Source organism: Paramormyrops kingsleyae, chromosome 10 (assembly GCF_048594095.1).
Source record: "Paramormyrops kingsleyae isolate MSU_618 chromosome 10, PKINGS_0.4, whole genome shotgun sequence".
NCBI classification, from domain to species: domain Eukaryota; kingdom Metazoa; phylum Chordata; class Actinopteri; order Osteoglossiformes; family Mormyridae; genus Paramormyrops; species Paramormyrops kingsleyae.
This window is the reverse complement of record NC_132806.1, coordinates 33,145,929-33,171,739: the sequence shown is the minus strand read 5'-3', so window position 1 is coordinate 33,171,739 and position 25,811 is coordinate 33,145,929. Positions and strand designations below refer to the sequence as shown.

Here is a 25,811-nt window from a genome sequence, read left to right as displayed (position 1 = left end):
TTCCAGGAGGGTGGATGCGGTGAACATCGCAGGCATGTGACGTAGGTTAGGAGCTGAGTTCAGTCTGGCAGCCAGCACCCCACCGGGACGCTGTTTGGTCGGTAATATGTGCTAGCAAACATCAGCTGGCTAGTTAGTCGATTAGCTACATTTCGATGGACTGAGAAAGTGAGGCGGGTGCTTTTACTCCGTCGGTAACGTAGGCACTGATGATGAAGAAGAAAAATATTTCAGCATAGTCGTACCTTCTTGATCACTGCCTGTTTTTGTCACTTGGGGGCACAAACTGGAAAGTGAAAAAGACAAAAGGCTTTCCATAGAGATGGTTTGGGCCTAATAGGAGATCGCAGAGGTAAGCACGATCGTATATTTCGAACATGAAATAGCCGTGGTAATAACTATAGCAGCTGAGTGTACCTGACGGAGATTACTTTAAATTCAAAGGAGACTGTTTGCGCCTTTAGCAGTTTGAAGATTGCAGAAGCTGCTTTGCCAAGCCACCGATGGCTTTCTTTATCATACAGGAAGAATAGCCCAGAAGTTGCCGAGATGAAGTCAGGATGCTCACTTTACGATATATCACTGTAGCAGAGTCCTTTGTGCTGCTGTAGTGTACGTGTGTGTAGCCACATAGCCATAGTATCAGTGCTGCTCTGTCGAGGGGATGCTAACACAACACATTGGGGATACATTCAGCAACCACGGGCACTTCGTACGTCTTGTTCGCTATAACCGCTGCAGTTAGCACCCCCATACAAACCACTGCAGTTATAGGTATGCTGTATTTGCAGTTTTAAGTGAGGCAAATTTGCACAGCACCTGTCATGAAGGATGAGTTGAGTAAGGAAATATGTGTGCAAGCATCGGGGCTGCTTTGCCTGCTTCGGTGGTTACAAGCGAAACACTCGATTTTATTTGAAAATAAACCAAGAGCTCGTTACTGTACTTGTGGGGTTATTAATCGTGCTTGAGACACTAAGCTCGACCAGTCCAGTCCGCTAATTAAACGGGCAAAATCTGGGCAATGACGGTTTTATGCGTGTATGTATCTGTGCTCGCGTGCGTGCGTGCGTGTGCGCGCGCGCTCGGCCATGACGTCAGCGCTTTGTTCCAGTCACGGGCACAGGACCGACTTCAGGAGAATCGGGGGCAAAAATCGCGGATTTGGCAAAATGACGCGAGTTTCATTGTGTGACCCCCCTTATCTGTGTGAAGTGTAAAACCTCAACATGAATCCAGATGGCGTTTGCGCGACGCAGTGAAGAAATGTAGTTATTAACCACCTGGAAATAAATGCATGCCTGTTTGTAATGATCTTTAAGCTCTACGGAGACTATTAAAAACCTCTTTTAAAATATGGTTACAGATAGTCATTCTTGTAGTATACTCTGCCAGTTGACATGAATCCGTTTTTGTGAGTATTTCACTATCATGACGACGTGCAGAAGTTTCTGCAGTCGCAGTTCGCCAGGTCACGGCGGTTTGATTACAAGGATCCGAATGAATATTACAGGCATAAATAACAAAAGACAACTTGCAAAAAGTAACCTTTGCTAAGAGGGAACTTTGTACTAGCTTTAATGTGCCTAGCTGGCCTCTTTAGACCATCGTTTGACAGTCTAACCGGAGTTTTATTACCTCTGACCAAACCTGGTGATTCAGAACCCGCGGAAACGCGATTAGCTATAATCACTCATGGCCAGTGTTGTGCATCCTGCCGGCTCCATCTCAGGTTCAAGGTTTGAAGGTGAGGGTGATGATCTCTGGAGGAGTTTTGATTTTTATTTAAAATCTTCATCGTAAATTGACTGTCTTCTGTCGATACGTTTTATAAGGTGTTGAAAAGTGAAGCTACAGTTTGACTGCTTTGCAGTCCTTTGAAAATATTGAAAGGAGAAGTAGATTATGCTAAGAAGGTGGTTTCTGGAAATTCTTGATGCATGTGTCTTCCGGTTCTAGTGGAACGCAGACATAGGATTATGTCTGCCAGGATATTTTGGCGTTGATCAATCTAAGGATGTTTACTGTATTCGGGTATTTGAGTAATCAGTAACACTGGGCCAATAGTATACTTAATCACTATCCAGCTTGGATGCAGCATGTCACTCTGTTACAGGCCATAGTGATGAAGGCACCTGGGGTTACGTTAATTAAAGGTTGTGGTTTTATAATCTGAAGGGTGGCTGCCCAGTGCCATTCTGAGCTCCACTGGTTCAGCCCTGAGAAAGATACTTCACGCAGATTGCTTCAGTAAACCAGCCCGCTTTTATAATTGACACAATTATAAGAATCTAGAGAACAGCTTTGTCTTAGAATGAGGAAGAGCATTACTGTGCTACGCCGTAGCTGATTTTCAGTTGTGGGTCCCTGCAGCTGCTGTCGGCAGTGAACTTGTTAAACTGGAAAAGTGAGATGAAATGCAACAAGACTCACAAACACTGGGGGCCAGCTGGTCAACTAAAGCTGACTTGGTGTGAAAACAAAGTGACAGACATGGGCTGGCTCTCCTGGATGCCAGGTAGCATAGGGGTTAACATCATGGGCTCGCGACTCCAAGGCTGCAGGTTCGAGTCATCCGCAGTACCTTCACATTAATAACAGCAGCTGTTCCATGTCATGAGGTGAGGGTCATGAGGTCGCTGGAAAGGGGTTTGTGTGGCTCCCAATATCTCTGTAAGAGGACAAAGGTCCAAATCTTTAGAGTCCTGGTGCTCCCTAATTTGCTGTATTGCTGTGAGACATGGACGCTATCCAGTGAGCTGAGACGAAGACTGGACTTCTTCGGTACTGTGTCTCTTCGGAGAATCCTTGGGTACCGCTGATTGACTTTGTGTCGAAAAAGTGGTCGCTTAGGTAATCCTGGATGAGGCATGTTACCTGCATTGTCAGGGAGCGTCAGTTACGGCACTTCGGCCATGTGGCGTGATTCCCTGAGGGTGATCCGGCTCGCAGGATCCTCATTGCTGAGGGCTCAAGAGGCTGGACCAGGCTGAGGGGACGCTCACATAACACCTGACTGTGGGAAATGGATGGCCATTTCTGGAGAATGGGACTGGACCATGTGTCTGCTCGGGGGGTCGCCAGCTGTGATCCCAAGGTGTTTCGTCACGTGGTGGGTGCGGCAACGCGCTGCATCAGCGCATGCTCCCCGACCTGACCTGTTCCATGTGACATGCATGGAAGTCTGTAGTTTATGGATGATCCCTTTTTGTTTTGATGACTGTAAACATGAAAAGGAACTAGCTATCAGAACAAAAACAAACAAACAAACAAACAAACAAACAAACAAACCTTTGCCTAATACCAGGGTCTCTGTCTCTTTAAGAAGAAACTCGTAAGTTTTCCTGGAACTGCCTGCCATGGGTAATAAGTTAGCCCCAGCCTCTAAGTGAGACAGACAGTGAATGCATTTCACACAGTGCAAAAAACCCATGGCTGTTTGCACATTTTTCACAGAGTTGTATTAGCTTTGTTTTAAAGAGCTCTGCAAATCACTCAGAGCTGAACTCAGTCCGTTTTAGGCCTTTTACCTGTACGGGGGAAAGAATCCGTTTGGGTTTCTCCCAACCTTGCCATTCTGGTCCCTGTGTTTGTGAACATGGTGCCGCCTGATTTCTGCCTGACAGTGTGAGCACTTTCACACCATCACATCTGAATTGGCCCTTAATGCCTCTCTTTCGCTGAGGCTGATTGAATCTGCAGGTGCTGAGAATTGGACCCTTGATCCATTGCCTGTGGAATCTGAATGTTGTCACCCTTTGCAGCTGTTAATTGCCCCGTCACCGTGGATGAATCGCCCGGTTTTGATTGGATAAGTGCATGTTTAAAACAAGCGGGCAGTAAAGCCCTAAGTCGGTCCTTTGTCCCCCAGAAGCTCCCCTTGAACACTGAATTCATTTAAATTTAGCTTTTCTGTGGCACTGACAGGACGTTTGCTTCACATGCCCTTAAAGAGCCACAACCCTTCAGTCCTGTGAGGGTTCATTGATATTCTATAAAACGGCGATTTCCAGACCTTTTCATCAAGCATCCACCCTCTCCGTGATCCTTTCATAATCTACCCGCTTCCGCTAATTAAGGGACTGACAGGGCTTGGAGTTAATGAAAATGATGGGATGACTAGGGCTGCTTGATGGGTGGAGTCAAAGTTTTTTATTTGTCATGTGCATGACGAACAGATTGAGCCGCACGTTGGGATTGGATGGTGGTGGTCAGCAGGGGGGGGGGTGTTTCCTGGGGCTATCTGCAGTTTTACCACTGAATCAGAATGCAAAGGTCATCACTAAAAACACGTGTTGATTTCCACTGGTAAATATTAGCTTTTAGCTTTATACTTACAAAGCACAGATGACAATTTAGGTATATCTACAGCTGAGTATGGACCCTAAATTAGAAGCTTCCTGTAATGCAGGTTTCAGTTCTCCCAGGTAGTTAAATAATTACTGATTCTGATTGGTCAGAGGCTTCACACCTGACTGACAGGTAAAGGAAGGCTGGAAAACCAGCAGTGCTCGGACCTCGAGGACCGTGATTTGAATAACCCTGCTGTAATGCCTGTGGTAGCTGTTGAAACTTTGGGGTATTATTGTTCTAGCATGCAGATAATTCAGGAATCAGGATGATTCATTAGATTCCACTTAATCCCGGTCAGTGTGGTGAATATATTGCTGTATAATGACTTGCTTGATTAGTGACTCTTCCCTTTGTGACTTTGTACCTTTGTGACTCTGCACGGCCATTTCCTGCAAGCTGATTGTTTCATTACAGTTCGGGTCCTTGCTGCTTCGTGTTTTGCTTTTGCCTCTTTGGTGTTGTCGTTCTGTTTTGCCAGCAAGCCGCTCTCTATAACGCCTCAATTCTGCTGTCATACTGAACATCTGTCTACAGCCGTAATATCATCGAATTTATTATTCAAATGTGGAATCATAATTAAGAAAGCAGGGAAATCTGTCTTCTTTGCCCTTATCTTTGTCATGTTTGTGAACATGCCTGGAACCAATCCCATGTGGCAAAGGGCTTATAAAGGCCGAGATGCACCCTGGACAGGATGCCAGTCCATCACAGGGCATTAGGCCGGGTACACCCTGGACAGGATGCCAGTCCATCACAGGGCATTAGGCCGGGTACACCCTGGACAGGATGCCAGTCCATCACAGGGCATTAGGCCGGGTACACCCTGGACAGGATGCCAGTCCATCACAGGGCATTAGGCCGGGTACACCCTGGACAGGATGCCAGTCCATCACAGGGCACACGCACATTTAGAGACTCCTGTTAGTCAAACTGCATGTATTTGTACAGCCAAAAGCAGGCGAAAGGTCTGAGGAGATCAGATTTTGCTAATGAGGCTGGGATGAACTGAAGTGAGGAGGGTGTCCTGTACAGTTATGGTGTGGGAAGTGAGCCCTAGTGCATCTCTGTGCTGTGGCAGCTGAGCAGTGTGGCGGCGGGCTTTACACCCTGGGATGGCAGAGCAGATAAGGCCCCCGTAATCCTGCCTGATGTATTTCACATGCTGTTATCTGTAACAGCCACTTCCGCGATCAGAGCACGTCTCCTTGTGTGGGCTTTGGCAGTTACACACATGTAAATAACTTCTGTTTTTTTATTATCCATCCATCCATCCATCCATCTTCTCATCACTTTAACTTCCTTAGGTGGAGTTACCATTTTATTGACTTCTTAAAAGAAATTTTTAGTAAAGTTCTGCCCAAGGCTTTTTTTAATCGAAAGCTATTCTTATTTAGGTGATTTTACCTGTCTAGCGTTTTATAGTCATTACTGAAGTCTTTACCTTTTTGGTTCTTTGCTCATATTAAAACTACTTATTCTCTCCATGAATATAGCTGTAGTTGCTGGCATGGTTTTAAGAATCAGCATAATTATTGTCATTGCTTATGGAGGTCAGTCTTATGAGGGTCCTGAAGCCTATTCCACACACACACACACACACACACACACACACAGCCTACCCAGCCTTAACCATAAGTAATCAAACAAAATACACACACACACACACACACACACACACAGAGCCTACCCAGCCTTAACCATAAGTAATCAAACAAAATACAAGACTTCTGGCATTTTTAGTTTTTATTATTGCATTAACATATTTTAATAAAATTGAGGTTATTGTGGGAACTGAAAAAATCCCCCCACAAGGCAAAAAGGTTTTTATCACATTGTGGGGAATTCTGGTCCCCACAATAATAAGAATTAGACATACACTAACTCACATGCAGTCACACAGTATTTCCAGTTCTGGGGAGACTATTTCCAGTTCTCTTCTTTACCATAGCTTCCAGCTCATTCTTTCTTTGACTCAAATGTGTAGATGTTTTCCGGTAAGTTTAAGTGCCGTGGTTTTACTGGGAGACCAGTGAGGCGTGGTGGTGCCCAGTTCAGCCTCTGTGGCTGCAATGGCGCTGTGAGAGTGAGAGCTGCTGAATGGGACTGTCCCTCTCTCCTGGCCGCACTGCAGAATGGAAGGGAGCTCCTCTCCCACGTGCCATTTGTCAGTGTGCTGGCCTTCCCCCACAAACTCAAAACGGGACCTGCTCTTTTAAAGAAGTTTCTGGTGGGGCTTCTGCAGGACTTCAACCTTTGTGGGGGAGGGAGAGGGTTGATCATACTGGTCTCTCTGATTGGCCGTGCTGTCTGTAAAGCTGTGACATCAGAAAGGGGACTAGCTTCACACAGCTAAAATAACATGTCCTTTTATGGAACAGGATGGACTGTTCCATTTCAAGCGAGCGGGGGGGGGGGGGGGGGAGTGCCTCCTGGAATAATGGCACCTCAGAGAGTTGTAGCTCATAATCGGGTCTGTGACGGAAAACTGACTTCAGGTGTTCTGCTGAGAAGTTGGGCATTTAACAATGATGTGTTTCAGAATGATTTAGTCATTATTTCTTTGTGGTTCTTACTTGGAACGGGTGTGTGCATAAAGATCATTTAACTTCAGGGCAGTACTGTGCGTCTGAGTTGTCCTTTCTATTAACTAGCTGAATATTTAGCCTGTTCCAGTACAGCTGGCTCACAGGACATCTTTCAAACGGCCATTTAATTGCTTCGAGTACCTGTAAATGTATACCCCCCACCCCCTTAAAATATCACTTATTGTTGCTGTGCTCAGTACCCCCCCCCCCCCCCCCCCGCCGCTGTTCCAGAGAGTGGACTTTGCCACGAATGAGCTGTACCTTGCCTTTGCTCGCTCTGATTTATCGCTGAGCAGATAATGTTGATGCCTGTGAAGTACAGCCACCAGAGCAGTGGCGTCGCTCCCGGCACGGGCTGCGGGCCGTGAGAGCTCAGACGTCATGTCTCCTGGATTTTCCTTGGCTCTTCTTTCCAATGTTTCAGAGCCTAGGACCATGGCTTCCTGCATAGGGTAAGCTGAAGAGTGAGTTTTATTTTAAATTTAACGCAAGAACATTTTGGTAGAATGTGCTAGACTCAGTTCCTAAAGGTACCAAACAGACATAGGCAAGGAAAGCTTTGTTTCAGTAAAAGTAGCAGTTGAACAGTTTAACCTGGTTACCTTACTAAGAAAGTTAAAAAAATTTTATCTAGACTTTTTCTATTCAGAATCTAACTGTAGATATGAAGGTGTCAAAGTAGTTTTTCTTAGAATGGATAATTATTGTTATTCGGGTTGTGGCCTGCTGGGTTTGTAGTTCCAGAAGGTGTTCAGTTTCATACCTTTTTAGGATTTAACAGACGGCAGAGGCTGTTTAATGAAGAACCAAGTGATCATTAATACTGAAAAATGATTTAGGTGACAGGTGATATGCCATTATATACTGGTATGGTGTATTAGTCATTGTTTTTTTTTGTTTGTTTTTTGGAAAATTGATACAGATTTCAATCTAACATTAGTCTGTGACTTATTAATCCTTTGGTTCAGCTTATTTGGGTTTGTATGATAGGATCCAGCTTTTCTACAGCTGACCTGGGATATGAATTCATAAATTGTGAATATTTGTCATTTGCATGCCCTCCTGACTGTCATCATGAAAGAGAACCATACTTGAATTCAGTTACCTGGGAAACATCATCTTTGTGTGTTAAATTGTAAACTGGCTTTCTCTGGTCCTGTTGCGTCTGGTCTTGAGGTGTCAGCTTCCTGAGTGATTGACCAACCCTACTTGTTATCATTTGTCCATCTGCTCCGCTTGTCTTTCAGTCCATTCTGCCAGTAGATGGCCGAGTTGGGTTTTCGTTCCACCAAATTTTTTTATGCCTTTTGTCAGCCGTGGGTCTGTGTTAATTAACACTTCAGATCTTAATTCCTTGTAATTGAATAAAGCTGCAATGATTTCCTCATAACTTTGTGTTACATTGGACTTGCAGTTTTTCAGGAACAATCAGTCTTACCCACACACCGGTAGGCCTTCAAAATCTCCTCTTTCTGGAGTACCAGAGTAGACTACCAGAAACGGATGAATGGTTTTCTCTACACTAAGCCATTTGTCACTTTGTGTGATGTTAGCCAAAAAATCCTCCAGTCACCTTCTTGAGTAACAGCTTTGTTTTTCTTTTTTATCTTTTATAAGGACATTATTTGCCTTAAAATGCACACACCGCAAAGCCTAGATTACCGAATCAAACATGAATGTTTTGAGAAATTCTTAGAGCTTCAGGCAGACTTGCAGTAACAACCAGTGTAAAAGAGCGTATGCTACACGGTAACCAGGGTAATTCAATTTGGGCACAAACTCCTGTATTCCCTGGCAACAGTCATGCAGCCTCATTGCTTATATATCAGGGATTATGCTGGATGTAATTTAGTGAGGTCGTTAAATGAAGCGGGGAGGTTTGTTAGGCATCCAGCCTACAGAGACAGAGCATTATTGAAGTCACTCTGCACCACTGACGGCCAGGGAATCCCGGGTAAAACCCGGAGCTGGCTGGGATGTACCCGAGAGGGGTACCACGCATGGAGCTTAGGACGGGAACAGCCGAGCTGGTCAAGGTAGCATTCTGCCTGCACCAGCGTACGGCCTGATCTGGGCCTGGCCGACGCATCCCGCAGGGCTCGGCTCTGTGGGAACAGTGCGTGACGAACGAGATCATCCGGCACAGAACGTTTTGTCTGATTCTCATAAGGACTCGGCAGCTTAATCAGAAGAAAATAGGACACTCCAAGATGGATTTTTAGCCTAAGCCTGGTAATGTCGCGATCCCTCTGGAAGAGAAACGCAAAAGCTTCACTTTTCTCCGTACGATGGGGTGAGGTGTGTCGCCCGTGAACGTAGGAAGTCAGGAACCTGGCAGACCGGGAGGTATTGATGGTTGGGGGTATGAGGAGATGGATGTTTTGGGGTCCAGAGGACAGCTGGCTGATTGATAAACGCGGGGAATGTAAGAGCACTGACTGTGAGCGTGAAGGGTAGTTTGTTGAGGGTTGGTTACGTGATGGGGGTGAAGAGGCGGCCCCACAAACTCCCCAGGGGGTGGGTGTCACCAAGGACAGCAGCACAGACACGCAGGTGGGGGTGGGGTCTCAGCCTTCATTAGCAGGTGACGTCCCTGATGGAAAGCAGCCAGAATTAAACCGTATAATAGTCTAGATGGACAGACGGGAAGGGATTCCGGCAGTTGGAGAAGGGGCAGGACTTTCGGAAATGTGTTTGTGGTGGGAAGGGTCTGGAGGGGAACGCAGGTGGGGGTGGCCAGGCACTGTGGGGTGGGGGTGGGGGCGTTCGGGGACGTGTTTGACCCGAGTTGCCTGACAAAGGGACCTCGTCCTGAAGCTGAAAATGGGCAATAATTTAAAAGTAAAACAGATGGGGTAGCTCTGGGCTGTGTCCAGATCTTAAGACGTCTTAAGACGTTCATCATACTGAATTCTCTCTCTCTCTGAAGTTACGACACAGCACTACGAAAGTTTTGGGAAACTCCGTCCTGGACTAGCACTGCTGAGATGAGTATGAGTATGGAATTCTCACACTGAGAAGTGAAACCGATCATTTGGGGCTCGCTGACATTCACTCAGGGATTTGGGCCTTAGTGCCCCAGGCTGCTGGCGTGTCTGGACGAGCTTCGCTGTTTGTCAGATATAAACTCTTCAGTAGAATCCAAGAATTAGTAGCTGCTTACCTTTAGATGGTTTCTGAACGTGGAGTTTTACTATCATGAGTACATAAGTCACAGGGGTGGCTGTGTGTCACCGGTCACTGCCTGGCTTGGCAAAATAAAACCAGCGTACAGAAACGTCCGGTGGCCCATGGCTGATTGGTGGCACACCGTCATTCGAGTGTCCCACCTCTCCCAGCAGCACCGATCGCCAGCGAGCGATCACTGGCAGCCCTTTGGCATCCGTGGGCCTCAGTAACGGAGGCTAACGCGCTCAATGCACAGTGGGTCAGCGTCAGTGTAAACATGCGAGTTTTTCTCTCTTTCTTATTTTTCCACATAGTTGTGAATGAAACGGTGTTTTGCCCCCCAACGCTTAGTGACCGTGTCTGTGTTGTTAGCAACATGAACCGTGAAGACCGGAATGTGCTCCGTATGAAAGAGAGAGAGAGACGTAATCAGGAGATCCGGCAGGGTGCGGAGGCCGTCCCAGGGAGCTGCCACCTCTTCCCTGAGCCCTACAAAGTTGTAAGTTTCTCTCTTTTTAAATTCCTATCTGTGCGTTTCCCGTCAATTGTCGAGTCGTGGACTAACACTGTGGTGTCCCTATGTGAGGTCTGTGTGCGGTGCTGGTGTACATACTGTACGCATCACATGCTACAGTCAGAGGAATGTAAAGGCAAGGCAAAGCTATGATCGCTATGCGGAAATGGGGCTCCTGGAATGATTTTGTGTGTCAGCTCTGGCGGCCAGGTCTGAGTCAGCCGATATTCTCTGCATTCTCTTCACGGTTTCCATTTCCTGTGTTCCAGATTACTTGGGCAGGATTTATAGCCTGACGTAGAATCGCGTACCGGCTTGACATCCCCCTGTATACAGCGAGACTTCCGGGTGCCCTTAGTCCAATTATAGTCGGCCCACTTATGGGCAAGTGTTTAAACTTTCACTGGTCGAGACATAAATTGAGAGGCTATTTTGGTCATGGTGTTTCCTGCCAGCTGGCCTTGTGCAGAGGTAAGTAGATGCTTGAGGGCAGGAGTTACAGCGGAGACCCCCCCCCCCCCCCCCCATGGGCAAGTAGGGCAGTGACTGTGATCAGAGACGTGGCCAGATTGCCCTTTATCACAGATTTCCAATGAAGTCTGTGTTTCTGTTGTCAAGGCTTTACAGTTATTTCAGTGTTTTTGTTATTACTTGACAGTGTAAAACTTGGATACAGCATAACCCAGTAAAATGGCAGCATGCCGACAAGTGTGGCCAAGAAAGGGGCTAACAGGGTCCCGGTAGAGCATCGATGTCTCCTGGAGTGTGTTTCCTTGCTCAGTGCAGCTAAAACGCTGCCCGCGTTGGAAAGTCCACGTGATGATGCTACTGACCCCTTCTGTAAACACGCGTCCCCGTGTGAAGGTGGCTGTGGGAAGCTGGACATCCCTTTTAACGTCTGGGTCCTATCGTTCCGTTCCCAGTGGTTCCTTTGGCTTTCCTGCTCTTATCTGTCTGCAGGGCCCCTTGCAGGCCGAGCGGCAATACGGGGAGCTTGCGCGCTGCATGCCGCTCTAGCTGTAACAGAGCTTTGGTCTCTCTGCAGTCTAGCAAGGAGGATAAGCTGTCCAGCCGCATCCAGAGCATGCTGGGTAATTACGACGAGATGAAGGACGTGATCGGAGAGAATACGCCCAAGCTCGTCGGCCCCAAAGCCACCGGCTCCGTGTCCCTGGAGGACCGGCCGCAGTTTCCGGAGCGTGTGGCCGGGAAATGGACCCCAGTGGCCTCAGGAAGCAGCTCGTCCTCCCAGGGCCCGAAGAGGTCTGGCCCGTCAAGCAAAGAGGGCAGCGCCCAGCGGGCCGTGGGGAACCAGAGGCACGAGCGTGACTACAGCGGCGGGAAGAAGGCGAGCAAGCACACGGCAGAGCACGGCAAGGCCCATGGGCCGAGCCCGGCCAAGGGCCCTCTGAGGCCGCATGTGGCCGAGCACCACAGCAAATCCCCACGGGAGCGCGAGCTCAGCTGGGACTCGCCCTCCCGCATACAGCATGCCTCCTTCCCCAGCGGGCAGCCCGCCGGCCAGGCCTTCCCGCCGTCACTCATGTCCAAGCCAGGCCCTGTACAGCAGAAGCCCACGGCCTACGTGCGGCCCATGGATGGCCAGGAGAGCTTGGAGCCCAAGGGCGCCTTGGAGAGCTACGGCGGCCAGTCGCACGGCAGCGGCGTGGCCGAGATGAAGGCCAGCGGCAAGAGCTCCCTGTCCAAGCTTAAGATCCCCTCGCAGCTGCTGGAGGTGGGCGCTACTCCGGACCGGCCCTGCAGGGGGCGCCGTACTCTATCACTGATCTTATAAACCATTTTAGTAAAATTAGTTATTGCTGTTAGTATGCAGTGATGCAGTTTGCATTTTCTCTATGAAAAATGTCAAAGTTAATTTGTTGCGATTTACTTTTCAGGCCTCTATGTCAGGGGATGCCAACTGTGTGGATGACATCTTAAAGGTAAGACTATCCGGAAGCATCCGCTTGGGTTTGGTCTACATACGACAGACCATAAGCAGTGAGAGAGAGGAGCAGGCTTCCTTCATTGTTTCACAGTGGGGTCACTCACCCTCTGTCTGTCTAAACACATCCAATCTGATTTCTCCCCTGTAGGAAATGACTCAGTCTCTGCCCTCGCCTCTGACTGCGATTCAAACCCCCTGCAAGCCAGAATCCTCAAAGTTTCCATTTCCTGCCAAGGTCAGGCTCAGACGGTGTAATTTGTGTTTTGGCTGGGCTGGGGGGGGGGGGGGCTGTGCTGTGTGTTAACCTAACAGGCGATTTCACTTCATACTTACTTGCTTTACCTTTCATCAGGTGAGTTCAGGAGGTCAGTGACTAGATTAACAGCAGGACAGTCTGATTACTTTAGTGTCTCCTTTAGCATACAGAAGATGGAGTCGTAGGGTGAAAAGTGACCGTGAATGTGTGTTTCCTCCTGCAGGGGGCTCAGCTCTCCAGCTTTCCTGGAGGGGGACAGAGTAAGTTTGCGCTCGCATGTTTACACGTTGCTGTTTGAAGGTTAAGTGACAGTGAAAAGCCAAGTGATCCTGTGATCTCCCCGCGCCTCCTGTTCGGCTGTCAGCATTCTCACACTCGGCTTTATTTTCAAACCTCTGCAGAGCGACATGGTTCGGGTTCGAGGTCGGCCTCACATCAGCCTAAAGGTGGCGACGGCGGCACCTCGACCAAGTAAGAGGAGTGACGTGCGAGGGGCCGTCATGGGGGGTGTGGCAGGGGTCTAGTCAGCTTACAGATGATGCTTTTTTTTAAATCAGTACACTAATAAGCGACCTGGAGCTGAGTAGCAGTGAGGAGAGCGACGAGGAGCAAGACCCCAAGGCGGCAGCCAGAAACGAGTCCACGAGGTGCCTTCAGGACGCAGCATGTTCATTCACACCATTCGGGGAGGTGGGGGATTGAGGGCCATTAACGCAGACTCCTCCCCTTCTCCTCCCACGTTACCCCAGCAACCACAGTGAGGGGGCGGACCTGTCCAGGGGCGAGGAATCCAGTAGCCCCAGTGAATCGGAGAGCAGCTCTGGCTCGGACAGCGAGAGCGAGAGCAGCTCCAGTGACAGCGAGGCCAACGAGCGCCCCCATGTGCCCACGCCGGAGGTGGGCTTGCCTTGCCGCTCCCCTATCCACCCTCCCTTGTCTTATTCTCCTCCCATTCTCATTTCTCTCCTGTTCTTCCTTTTAGCCTGAACCTCCCACCACCAATAAATGGCAGCTGGATAATTGGCTTCACAAAGTCAACAAGTTCTCGCCAGCCTCTCCGGCAGACGGCAACGTGCCCACCAAGTACAAGAAGGACCCCCGAGACCCAGGTTCGGGGCGGGGCTATGGTGGCCAGGGCGGATCCAAGGACTCGGGCGCATTGGCGCCGAACAGGGACCTGCGGGTGGTGCAGAAGGGCTCAGAGGGCGGCCGGGGAAGACAGCGGTCGCCTGCACAGAGCGAGGGCTGCCCGGTGCAGCGCAGGACCGTGGGGAAGAAGCAGCCCAAGAAGAATGAGAAGGCGCCCGTGGTGGAGGAGCCCAAGGGCGGCCTGAAGGTGGAGAGCGAGACGCCTCCGGAGATCCAGCTGCATCGGCCCAAAGCCGCCACCAAGGGCTCTCGCAAGCCCAGCATCAAGAAGGAGGCGCGGTCCGTGACCCGCCCGGCTGCCGAGAAGCGGAAGGGCAAAGGCCCGACCAAGCTCAACAAGTCCCGGGAGTTTGTGGAAACGGACACCTCATCTGATTCCGAGGAGAACGAGAGCCTGCCGTCATCATCCCAGACCCCGAAGTACACAGAGAGCATCCGCACCCCGGTCTGCATTCCCTCTCCTGTGGAGAAGGAGGTGCTGTCCCCGCTCAGTGACTCCGACGAGCCCTACCCCATCCGGCAGGAGCTGCTGGTCCGAATTGACCTCAGCCTGTTGTCCAGGATCCCGGGCCGACTGCACCGTGAGCCGGAGCCGCCCAAAGTAGAGCGCGATACCACCGCCAGCGAAAGGGACGGCAAGGAGTCCCAGAAGCAGCCGGGCGAGAAATCTTCCGGAAAAGGCAAAAGGAAGCGGAAGGTGGGAACTGACTGTGACGCCGCATCGCTGGGGCTCCTCACGGGTCCCAGGCTCATCTGTCTTTTTGTGTCCCACCCAGAATGAGGACGATGCCGTAAAGGGTGACAAGAGGCCCAAGCTGGATGACAAGAGTTCATCACATCACAAAGCCGCCGGCAAAGAGTGAGCGGCCAGCCTCTGCGCCTCACTGCACCTCCCCTGTGTCTCCCCTCATCTCCCTTGCATCTCCCCGCACCGCCCGGCTTCACCTCAGCCTCTCCCTCTGATTGTAGGTCGTCCAAGAAGGCTGCAGACAGGAAGGAGGAGCCGGCGCCTTCACCCTCCATCCCTGGGCTGCAGAAGATGCCACGGGCAGAGCCAACGAGCCGCAAGCGCACTGCCAGCCAGTCCTCGGCGCCCGTCTCTGGTGGCAACAAGGAGGGCAGCCGCAGTGGCAAGGGGGGCAGCTCGACCTCCAAGCACAGGAAGGGCGAGGACCGGCAGGCCGGGACGGCCAAGGAACCGAAGGTGGGTCCCCGCTGGGGGAGACCTCCTTTGCCGCCGGGTTCTCCGTGTTATCATTTGGTTCCAGCATGCACCCGGATCTCTCTGGTTTATTCGTTTGGATCTGCGTCCTGTAAGCGGGTCTCATTTCGCCCTCTTCACCAGAGATGACTTTAATCCTGTAGTACGTCACTGTACCACGTGCGAAACGGACGACCCACCTGAAGTGGGGTGTGAATAAGAAGGAAAGCGACTGATGCTTCTCTTCTTTCTCCATAGGAGAAGACCTCCAAGGTCTCTGATGGCCAGCCTGCTGCTCTGCTGTCCTCAGAAGGTTCAAAGTCCCGAAGATCAAAACTCACGTTTGAGGACCGGTAAGCGACGGCATTCTCGCTGTGTATGGCTGCCAGATCTGTCTTAGCCCATACCCAGGGATGGGTGCTGACTTTCGGGTGATTGCTGAAATGCATTTCCGGAACTTTCTTCCACCTTTGAACTCACTCTGTTACAGACTGCACTCTGCTGACTACTACCTGCAGGAGGCCAAGAAGCTGAAGCACAATGCCGATGCACTGGTACGAGGCGTTCCTATTGGCTGGATTCGGAATAGGGGGCGGGGCTTCTCTAGACTCAGACATGAACATTCCCATGCATTTAATGATTTACAGATTTCTGCCACCATCTGTCACGTTTTCTTAAGGCTTTTACGTAAAGTGACTGGTCCACTGTCCGGAGCATTCCGGGTGGTCTGGATCCTTTTATGTGGCACGGTGCTGGGTGAGCATCAGTTCTGCAGGAGGGGGGGCCCCTCAGGGTTAATGGGTAGCTGTCGCACTCTGCAGATGGACCGCTTTGAGAAGGCCGTGTACTACCTGGATGCCGTGGTCTCCTTCATTGAGTGCGGCAATGCGCTGGAGAGGAGTGCACAGGAGGCCAAGTCTCCGTTCCCCATGTACGCCGAAACCGTGGAGCTCATCAAGTAAGGCCCTGCCCCACTCCTGCCCCCGTGAATCCCGGGTCTGTCGCAGCTGCGTAACAGAGTTGTCATGCTTCCTGTTGCCGTGCTCCAGGTACACAATGAAGCTGAAGAACTACCTGGCCCCTGACGCCACATCTGCTGACAAGAGGCTGGCTGTTCTCTGGTGGGTGGGCTGTCCGGCGCGTTCCGCGGTTCTCATACGCCGCTAAGGGCACTCGGTCCTCTGATTAGACAGTCGTGGTTAGCGACCCCTGCGGTCAGCACTATGAACTCGGTGACTCGGTGAGTCTGAGCTGCACAGGAGCTGAGCCAGGGTGACACTGTCTCCACCTACTCCTTCTCCAGTCTCCGCTGCCAGGCTCTGCTCTACCTGCGGCTCTTTAAGCTGAGGAAGGAGAGTGCCCTCAAGTACTCCAAAACCCTCACCGAGCACTTGAAGGTAACCCCTGTTCTTTGGCTCACGGTAGATCTACTCTTCATGGTCCCTCATGGCGGGTGGTCTAACATCAGTGCATTTCTCTCTCGCTCTCTCTCTCTCTGCAGAACTCCTTAAGCAATACTCAGGCTCCTTCCCCTGGAATGGGAAGGTAGGTGGTCCATTGCACACTGTAGGAATTGAACCCTAGTGAACTCTAGGTGCGTAACGGAGGAGGCCCCTGTAGTGAGCCCCTGTAATAGGTCCGTATCGGAGGAGGCCCCTGTAGTGAGCCCCCGTGCTAGGTCAGTATCGGAGGAGGCCCCTGTAGTGAGCCCCTGTAATAGGTCCGTATCGGAGAAGGCCCCAGTAGTGAGCCCCCGTCATAGGTCAGTATCGGAGGAGGCCCCTGTAGTGAGCCCCCGTCATAGGTCAGTATCGGAGAAGGCCCCAGTAGTGAGCCCCCGTCATAGGTCAGTATCGGAGGAGGCCCCTGTAGTGAGCCCCCGTCATAGGTCAGTATCGGAGGAGGCCCCTGTAGTGAGCCCCCGTAATAGGTCAGTGTCGGAGGAGGCCCCTGTAGTGAGCCCCCGTCATAGGTCAGTATCGGAGGAGGCCCCTGTAGTGAGCCCCCGTCATAGGTCAGTATCGGAGGAGGCCCCTGTAGTGAGCCCCCGTCATAGGTCAGTATCGGAGGAGGCCCCTGTAGTGAGCCCCCGTAATAGGTCAGTGTCGGAGGAGGCCCCTGTAGTGAGCCCCCGTCATAGGTCAGTATCGGAGAAGGCCCCAGTAGTGAGCCCCCGTCATAGGTCAGTATCGGAGGAGGCCCCTGTAGTGAGCCCCCGTTATAGGTCAGTATCGGAGGAGGCCCCTGTAGTGAGCCCCCGTAATAGGTCAGTGTCGGAGGAGGCCCCTGTAGTGAGCCCCCGTAATAGGTCAGTGTCGGAGGAGGCCCCTGTAGTGAGCACCCGTCATAGGTCAGTATCGGAGGAGGCCCCTGTAGTGAGCCCCCGTCATAGGTCAGTATCGGAGGAGGCCCCAGTAGTGAGCCCCCGTCATAGGTCAGTGTCGGAGGAGGCCCCTGTAGTGAGCCCCCGTCATAGGTCAGTATCGGAGGAGGCCCCTGTAGTGAGCCCCTGTAATAGGTCCGTGTCGGAGGAGGCCCCTGTAGTGAGCCCCCGTCATAGGTCAGTATCGGTGGAGGCCCCTGTAGTGAGCCCCCGTCATAGGTCAGTATCGGAGGAGGCCCCTGTAGTGAGCCCCCGTAATAGGTCAGTATCGGAGGAGGCCCCTGTAGTGAGCCCCCGTAATAGGTCAGTATCGGAGGAGGCCCCTGTAGTGAGCACCCGTCATAGGTCAGTATCGGAGGAGGCCCCTGTAGTGAGCACCCGTCATAGGTCAGTATCGGAGGAGGCCCCTGTAGTGAGCCCCCGTCATAGGTCAGTATCGGAGGAGGCCCCTGTAGTGAGCACCCATGCTAGGTCAGTATGGGCGGGGGTCCTGTGTTAAGCAGCTTGCTTCTCCCTGTTTCAGTAAAGCGGCGGGAATGCCGTCCCCTGTGTCCCCCAAGCTGTCCCCGGGCAGCACGAGCAGCCACTCATCCGGCGCATCCAACAGCAGTGGCTCCTCCTCTGTCACCATCCCTCAGCGCATCCACCAGATGGCGGCCAGCTACGTGCAGGTCACCTCCAACTTCCTGTATGCCACCGAGGTGTGGGACCAAGCTGAGCAGGTGGCGAGGGAACAGAAAGGTACAAGGCGTTCCCATACCCTTGGGACAGCAGTTACTGCCACCTATTGGCTGTAGGGCAGTATTACACTGGGGATGTCGGGAACACTAGACTGGATGTACCGTCAAATATAATTCTTCGAGTCAGGGATCTGTGTATTTCAGTGCAGAGTTTCCAGAGGATCAGAGGACACACACACACACACACACACACACACACACACACACACACACACACACACACACATGTGATGATTTCCACACTGATAGGCATGTACAAAGGCCTTTCTGAGGCAGGGGGTGGGAAATCAAGGCAGGGGGTGTCATCAGATAACAAAGGCTACATGACATTAACTGCTGCCCAGATAACCACTCTGATTTACCTAACGGCAGAGGGACATTTAAGACCAGCACATTCCATCATCCGGGGACTGCCATGCCGGCCCGCCACCTGCTGGTGATGAGGAGCATTGCAGGCTGCATGTCTAACCCCGCCCCCCCACCGCCTCCTTGCAGAGTTCTTCACTGAGTTGGACAAGGTGATGTCCCCCTTGATCTTCAACAGCAGCAGCATGACGGAGCTGGTCCGCTACACACGGCAGGGCCTGCACTGGCTGCGGCTGGACAGCAAGCCTGCGGCCCAGCGGCCACAGACCCCGCTATGAGCCCGACGGCGCCCCCGTGTGGCTCTGCAGTGAACTACCGTCTCCTCCAAACTGTACGACAGGTGAAGCCTGCTTCATTTAGGACGGTTTCCCAGGAAACAGTACAGTACCTGCTTGGTTGAGCCTCTGCATCACTCTTGTAGCCAAAGTACCTGGTTTATTTATTTCAGTTTTTTTTAACCAAAGGTGCTTTCACATAGGTTTGTCCTTACCTCCGTTGTCTTTTTGTGCCTTGTGTTTTAAATATAGGCTTGTTATTTGTCCCATACTGCACCACACATAGTATTTGCATCTGGTTAGTAAACACGCCCCCCCCCCCCCCCCCATAGGAAACTAGTCCTTAGTTCATTGGAAGAGTAATGAGAGCTGTGGTGGTGAATGTGTAACACTGAGAGTGTCACACCGCAGGGTGTCCCTGCGAGACTGAGGGCGGGAAGTGGGGGGTCGAGAGGTGAGGCGTGTGTCTCAAACACATGCTGTGCAGACGGCGCAGTGTGCCGAAGTCCGGGGATGGGCGTTTAGTGCTTTGATGCCCCGCAGTGCTGCTGGCTGCGCATTAGCCGAGTCTTAACATTGTTATTAACGAAGATTTTATGGACCGTTTCATGGTGAAATGATGGGCTATGAGTTCTAAGTGTTTTTCCTCTTCTAAAATCCTGCAATTGAGACCATACCTTGTACAGTATTTCATAAGAAAGAAAAAAAAAAGTCTTGGCGATGTGTGATGTTGCTATCAGAAGCTAAACCTTTAACAGGGGAAAACGTGCACTTGAGTTTTAACTGTTCGCTAGCATCTTAACATTTAGAGTAATGTGAAACCTGCTCGTTTGCCATGGGTTTTAATAATCATGTAACAGGTTTATCATGAAATATTTAGGGCTTAACACAGGGTTGATATGGACAATAAAATGTAAGATTTGGGTTTTAAAATAGTTTCGCAAATTGTCACTGTTTATTTATAATCTGCAATTAGATGATGCAAGACCATCAAATTAAAAACCTTTTTTAAATTTTTTTTTCTAAAGACTGGTACAGTCTTTATATATACCAAACTGAATGGTGTATTTCTTAACCATATGTCATATTGGCTTAACAACATGTAAAAATGTAAATTAAAAATGAGAATGCAGGGATTAAACTGTACGTCAGAGGACGGGGATACAGGATGCGGTTTGGAAGCAGAAGAGGATCCTGCGACCTTTGTGATTCTCTCGGCACGGACAGCGTGGGGCCACCACTGCTTTGCCACATTTTGCACTAAAACTTCACCCGTTTCCTGGTCTTTTGGAAACCACCTTCTCCCAGAGCCTCTGATACAAGTGTAATCTATGCAGCCTTTTTTATTTTCATGTATTTAATAAAACACTGGTTTCAGTACATATTGTCAGGTGTATTTTAAGAGGACGTGGAGAGACTTGCCTGCTGTGTGTAGTAATTGGTGTTTTGCTAACCCCACTTGATGCCAGGAGTAAATTATGGGGTAAATAAATGGGGGGGAAAGGGGCAAAAACCATTAGATTGTAGTAAACATAGAAACCTATTAGAAATATTTACGAAATACGTCCTTCAGTCCTGGGTTACTTAATTTTGATTTAAAGTTTGTAAAAGTGCAAAGCACATCATGCCTCTTTACAACATGTATAAATCAGTATCTTATGATTTTGATTTGTAAACAAATACTATTAAGTCTATTAGTATTGTTGCCTAAATTGCTCCAGGCAAGACGGTGAAGACTGTTACAAATGACCACGTCTTAAGGCTTCTGCTTTTCCCTTTTATGTTGCCGTCTAATCATCACTACACTGAAAGTATTAATGTTACATTAACTGCCAATAGTGTTAGCAGGACGGGAGATCCTAGAAAAAGGTCTGTGGAACTGCTGGCACTCAAGCAACACTTTCCTGCATCATGTCATCCTGATTTCTGAACATTAAAGGGTTCTTATTTTTTACAGGCTGTCAAATAGATCCGTTTTACACAAGGAACAGTGTGAATGCAGTATGTCTATCTGAGGTACTCTTGGGTTCACATTCTATTAAGATGTGCTTGTGAAGTGGGAACTCCAGTGCTGTATATTTTTTGTATTGTATTAAGAATAATATATACTGTAACTGTTTCACATTGTATTTTAATGAAATGTCACAAAATTGTTTACTGACATTTTGTACAGTAAAGATCACCTTTGTATAACTGAGGTTCTGTTTACTGATTTAATTTCATAGTTTGTCTTTCAGTTTATTCCTCTCCGCACTGCAGAAACCACATCTTATGAGCAGCAACACCACTGCAATACCAGTACGAATATAAATAAAAAGGAAAGCGCAGGTTTGCTTTATTTGTGAGAAGGAACATCATCCAAGACAGGCTTCACTCATCATTCTCAAACTGCTTGGGGTCCTTCCTCTTTCCCTGCTCGTGAACTTGGTTACCCCAGGTGTAGGTCAAGTACATTGCCACCATTGCTTAAAAAGAGAGGAGAAAGATTGACTATTAATCCCAAAAAACTCTTGCACACTTACTGCTATTTACTTAGAACAGGTGAAGATGCCCTATTCCAAAGCCCCTACTTTTCAAGATTAACGCTTTTCCATTAACTAATAGGGTGTCAGATGCCTTTGAAGGCCATTGTACCCAAATCCTTATTTATCTGCATGAACATCAATACTTGCTACCCATCTTCAGATATTAAAGGACATTTACTCTTAAGGATCAGGTAGAATCCAGCTCTAGCACTCAAGTGAACTACTTAATCCAACTAACTGCAATAGAACTGTATTCACTAGTATTAATGTGAAAGCAGAGTAAGATGATTCAGGGGTACGATTAAATGACATCACAGATCATTAATAGAAACATCAGTGTTTGGCAACATGGTAAGGAGCAGCACAGAATTTCAGGGCCATATTGGCTGCCCTAACCTTTTACAGCAGAGACCATCATACTTACGGGGCGCAACTCTGAACACAGATGATGTAAATCGCCTCCACACGTTGGGAATTCCCTTGGAAAAGTAGTTTGCAAAGGCCCTTTGCTCAAAGGGGGACAAGCTGTAGGTGATGATGTGCCTGACCCTGGCCAAGTCTCCAAAGTGACGGCCCATTCTGCTATCTGGGGCTAGCAACACATCACAAAACAGGAGCTTATGTGAAACATGGTTAATCTACATCGATTTGATCCAGACGATCATTCTCCCCACCTCCAAAACTTGCATATGAGACCATTAACCACATCTTGTGTTTCGTTTATAAATGAATATACGCAAATTATTTCCTCTAGCGCTAAATTACTTACGTACATTTAAATTCTACCATTCGCTTGTCATCATTATTTATGAGCAGCTAGTTAACTAAAGGTTAAACCCAAACTCAAAGCATATATTAGGTATGCTGCACTGGTATAATAGGTCAGACAAGTATTTAACACGGTACGTTAGGGTTAGATAACATTTAACCAGGACGGCTCCTTAGTGCAAAAAGACCTTGCTTGACATTCATACGGCACACATATCAAACATTAAACCCGAAGCTGAATGAACACAAATTCGATAAAACGCAGATTCAACAGAAAGCGACTGCTCGTCTACCTACACATATCATACACTCAAAAGAAGCAGAAATAAATTAATACATAACATCCACCACCGTACCTGACTTTCTCAGGAACTCTGCTGCAATGGCGTCGAAACGCCTATCTGATCTCTCCTTTAAACTTCCGGGTGATATGTGACGTAATTTCCGCCAGTGCATCTGCGGTGGCGTACGTTTTCGGGGCCTGACGAATTAACTGCAAAAGATTTGTTCATTCCAAGACCTGCCTTCTGTCCTATTTCATGGAAGAGGATCCAGGCTCAACATTGACCCTATAGCAGTTATTGGAAAATGAAATGGAAATGGATGGATGTGCATTTAAGGGAACTGGATGGATGGACTGATAGACTATCTTGACATATATACTGTAGTTATTTCTCAGCCAGGCCCAAATACCCATATACAGCAAAATATGTTTAAGTATTTGAAACATTTGTGCTAAATGAAACAGCTTGAGACTACAAATAACAACATAATGTTTACTTTTTAAGTACTATATATCTACTCAGATGCAACAGCTTAGTTGTAACTAGCCATTTCTGGATAAAGTATATGGCAGACATCTGTATCCTACACTCCAGCAGGTATATGGCTTTTCCAGAAACACCATCCACTTAATCTGAGGACCAAAATGATGTTGATGTTGTCATCAGAGGGTAAACTTGTGTATAACATGAAAGGTGCACTTGACTCATAAGATCTAACAAGGTGAATGGAGTACATTGAGTGAATGCACTCCGGGGAGTTACGAGTGTTTCAAAATACTCAAAGTACAATCCTTTCAGTATTATACAAGTATGCTGACATTTTTGTAAAGTACGACTGACCCCAGAAAGTAAAAACTGTTAAGATCAGTTATTCAGCTTTTCATTCTCCAGTATCTCTTCTACATTGTTAGAGAGATGATTTGATTTTGCTTCTGTAAATATATAAAATTCACAAACACAGCTGAATGTGCTTTATTTTTTTAATTCCACTTTCTCCTTTGAATATTCCAAAATATTCAAATTTAATGTGATGCCAAAAGTTGACTGGCCAGCTCTTTGAGTGCATACTTTCCCATAAATAGGCATGATTTAAATAGCTTTTAAATGCCTTTTAACTTTAGTTAAATGTACATTTCATTCTCCACACAGTATTTTCAAGGCTGAGAATAATAATTGTGAAAGACTTTCAGTGGCTCACTTTAAGACGACTTTCTGTCTCGACATGGATGGAAACCGCTGTCTCTGAGACAACTATATGCATTAACCCGGTATAAAATTAAAGTAAAATGCTTTAAGAACGCTGAACTACAATTTCCCTATTTTGCCTAGAACAGAATTACATAAAAATGTACAGAGTAGGGAACTAGGAACAAAAAACAGAAAATAAACAAAAAAACAAAGGTTATTTCTAATCACAGCTGAAATGAAAAACTATGCCATTTCACCTCTTCTGTTTTTATGCAAGACATTTTGTTTTGCAACTAAATTAAATAAACATTAATAACTGAGGGAAATCGTTACAATTGAGAAAAAGAAAAAAATATTTCAGCATTTACACATTGTTTACATTTATCCAAATATTTTATACAAGTTTTCCTCCAGATTTCCAAATACCATGGAATGCACCTCATCCCAGTCAACTCAACAATTTAGTACATTTACAGGTAAGAGTTCAATACTGAATATCGAAAACTTCAAGGTGACACACTTTTCGCATTGCATGCTGGTAAAATGACACCCCAGTAGAGAACGTTAGCGGCACGTGCATTTCGTCGCGATCATCTCCTCATACTCTTTGTAAGCGATCGAGCCGTCACTCTCAATGATTAAAACACTCAGTGGGCTGTACTCGGATGGTACACAGGAGGGCCTGGGCACTGAGGAGTCCAGCTGCTCATAAATAATGTTTTGCACCATCGTGTGCACAGGGGAACCATAGATTGAGCTCACAGCCCTGGGGCAAACGCCTTTGCAGTAGCGAGGGTTGTATTTGTGGGGCGCTATGATCCAGTGGTCCAGCCGGAGCTGACTGAAACTCACCCTGAAGTCATACAGGCTGCAATCATCAGTTGGGAATTCGTACCTCGGCATGTGCACAGTCAGCTGAGCTAGCGGGCCGTGTCGAGCCGCCTGTCTTTTCAATACGCGTCGTCTCCAACGTGCGGCCTTCATGACCGGCTCGGACACCTTTGTCGGTAACGGACTTGCCGAGGAACCCACAGGTGATTTAAAACTTTCTGACCCTGACAAAGACTGCCACCTCTGGAAGGCCACCATGCTCGTATCATTAAGGTACAAAAGGAGAGAAGGAGACCTGAGGGATAGTTCCCCAGGGCCTCTGTGCCCCTGGATGCTACCAGCTGCGTCTCTGTCTTCAGCACAGGTTAAATTGATCAGAAGATGGATTTCCTTCTTCTGGGACCTTATGAGAGGTAACAGGAAGGGGGTTACATCTACCTCCACCCATATGTGGCGGCCCCTTTTCTCGTTTCGCACTCGGAAGCTGGCGGAGTGGTGAATGCTGGAGCAGAGCTGCTGGCCGACTGGCTCCTGCTCTTTTACATCCAGATAGCAGACAGACCTCAGTGGTGTGGCCTGGTCCTTGTCAAAGGAGTACAGCAGGATAGATTTCAGCAGCTGTTCCTGAGCTCGAACCCTTGCTAAGTTGTAGGAAATATCTTGCATAAAAAACTCTGTAGAAGACAAAATGTGTCACAACATGTATACGGATTTAGCAATTTAACTTGTTTTTATCGCTCGCGTTAAATCAACACCCGACAGGGCCTATCGATCACGACTTTGTCTCATTTACTAAATTTAGACACAAGCACATGGGCACAGACCAGCCGATGGGTAACAAGCCATTAGTTACATTTAATAACAGTGGAAGCGGGTAGTCATTTACAGAGGATTTAGAAACAATTTCATACCTTGATTCTGCTCAAGACATTCATCGCGGGGTGTGATCAGCCTCACGGTGTTGTACAAATGGCTTGTGCCTCTCCCAGGATCTCGGCCCTGTTTCGAAGACATCTTATACAGTCTCTTCATGTAGCGCACGTATCTGGAGTCGGGTCTCAGTCTCGGAATGAGGTCTTCTCCGATGGAATGCTCTGACAAGGCTTTGAACTTTTGGGAAAGTATACTGCCGTAGTACGTGATGGGATCCGCAGCCTCAGGCGTGTTTGCGGCTCCGGCCGATCTGTCGGCTGAGCCGGATAATCCGGTGCCACAGACGCAGCAAAGCACGGCGAGCACTTTGATCAAAGTCTCCATCGAAATTATGTCCGTAAATG

The 25,811-nt window shown here is 48.6% G+C and overlaps 3 protein-coding genes across 7 annotated transcripts in view; 1 reads left to right on the top strand and 2 right to left on the bottom strand.

Annotated features, from left to right (window-relative positions):
- LOC111833355 (AF4/FMR2 family member 4-like) overlaps nucleotides 1-21,135 on the top strand; it is a 21,392-nt gene extending 257 nt beyond the window's left edge. Inside the window, exons 1-20 of one of the 5 annotated variants that reach the window (XM_023791546.2) lie at nucleotides 1-352; nucleotides 10,479-10,605; nucleotides 11,666-12,355; nucleotides 12,519-12,563; nucleotides 12,717-12,803; nucleotides 13,048-13,084; nucleotides 13,226-13,295; nucleotides 13,382-13,471; nucleotides 13,574-13,721; nucleotides 13,807-14,670; nucleotides 14,750-14,832; nucleotides 14,943-15,177; nucleotides 15,433-15,527; nucleotides 15,665-15,728; nucleotides 15,996-16,132; nucleotides 16,224-16,295; nucleotides 16,478-16,571; nucleotides 16,676-16,719; nucleotides 18,081-18,298; nucleotides 18,793-21,135. The exon at nucleotides 1-352 is cut by the window's left edge and continues 256 nt beyond it. In XM_023791546.2, coding sequence (XP_023647314.1) covers nucleotides 10,483-10,605; nucleotides 11,666-12,355; nucleotides 12,519-12,563; nucleotides 12,717-12,803; nucleotides 13,048-13,084; nucleotides 13,226-13,295; nucleotides 13,382-13,471; nucleotides 13,574-13,721; nucleotides 13,807-14,670; nucleotides 14,750-14,832; nucleotides 14,943-15,177; nucleotides 15,433-15,527; nucleotides 15,665-15,728; nucleotides 15,996-16,132; nucleotides 16,224-16,295; nucleotides 16,478-16,571; nucleotides 16,676-16,719; nucleotides 18,081-18,298; nucleotides 18,793-18,941 — 3,345 coding nt within the window. In that variant the 5' untranslated portion in view covers nucleotides 1-352; nucleotides 10,479-10,482 and the 3' untranslated portion in view covers nucleotides 18,942-21,135. Of the gene's footprint in view, nucleotides 353-7,205; nucleotides 7,403-10,478; nucleotides 10,606-11,665; nucleotides 12,356-12,518; nucleotides 12,564-12,716; nucleotides 12,804-13,047; nucleotides 13,085-13,225; nucleotides 13,296-13,381; nucleotides 13,472-13,573; nucleotides 13,722-13,806; nucleotides 14,671-14,749; nucleotides 14,833-14,942; nucleotides 15,178-15,432; nucleotides 15,528-15,664; nucleotides 15,729-15,995; nucleotides 16,133-16,223; nucleotides 16,296-16,477; nucleotides 16,572-16,675; nucleotides 16,720-18,080; nucleotides 18,299-18,792 lie in introns of those variants that run through there. The other 4 variants (XM_023791545.2, XM_023791547.2, XM_023791548.2 and 1 more) reach the window with 4 other exon arrangements.
- Nucleotides 21,136-21,245: 110 nt separating this feature from the next.
- uqcrq (ubiquinol-cytochrome c reductase, complex III subunit VII) lies at nucleotides 21,246-22,691 on the bottom strand. Its single transcript, XM_023791553.1, has 3 exons — nucleotides 22,588-22,691; nucleotides 21,888-22,055; nucleotides 21,246-21,403 (listed from the first exon to the last, which is right to left on the bottom strand). Exons 1-3 carry the CDS (start codon nucleotides 22,685-22,687, stop codon nucleotides 21,309-21,311), a joined length of 363 nt encoding a protein of 120 aa, XP_023647321.1. The 5' UTR covers nucleotides 22,688-22,691; the 3' UTR covers nucleotides 21,246-21,308.
- A 780-nt stretch (nucleotides 22,692-23,471) lies between these two features.
- On the bottom strand, nucleotides 23,472-25,791 carry gdf9 (growth differentiation factor 9). The gene is made up of 2 exons (XM_023791544.2): nucleotides 25,446-25,791; nucleotides 23,472-25,208 (listed from the first exon to the last, which is right to left on the bottom strand). Exons 1-2 carry the CDS (start codon nucleotides 25,789-25,791, stop codon nucleotides 24,268-24,270), a joined length of 1,287 nt encoding a protein of 428 aa, XP_023647312.2. The 3' UTR covers nucleotides 23,472-24,267.
- Between the last annotated feature and the right edge of the window lie 20 nt (nucleotides 25,792-25,811).

What these genes read in the sequence shown, in the direction of transcription:
- uqcrq (XM_023791553.1), bottom strand. Translation starts at nt 22,687, where the DNA reads ATGCACTGGCGGAAATTACGTCACATATCACCCGGAAGTTTAAAGGAG. An exon ending in AGAGTTCCTGAGAAAGTCAG is followed by an intron (nt 22,056 to 22,587) that starts GTACGGTGGTGG and finishes ATGTGTTGCTAG; the next exon opens with CCCCAGATAGCAGAATGGGC. An exon ending in TGTGTTCAGAGTTGCGCCCC is followed by an intron (nt 21,404 to 21,887) that starts GTAAGTATGATG and finishes TCTCTTTTTAAG; the next exon opens with CAATGGTGGCAATGTACTTG.
- gdf9 (XM_023791544.2), bottom strand. Translation starts at nt 25,791, where the DNA reads ATGGAGACTTTGATCAAAGTGCTCGCCGTGCTTTGCTGCGTCTGTGGC. An exon ending in ATGTCTTGAGCAGAATCAAG is followed by an intron (nt 25,209 to 25,445) that starts GTATGAAATTGT and finishes TGTCTTCTACAG; the next exon opens with AGTTTTTTATGCAAGATATT.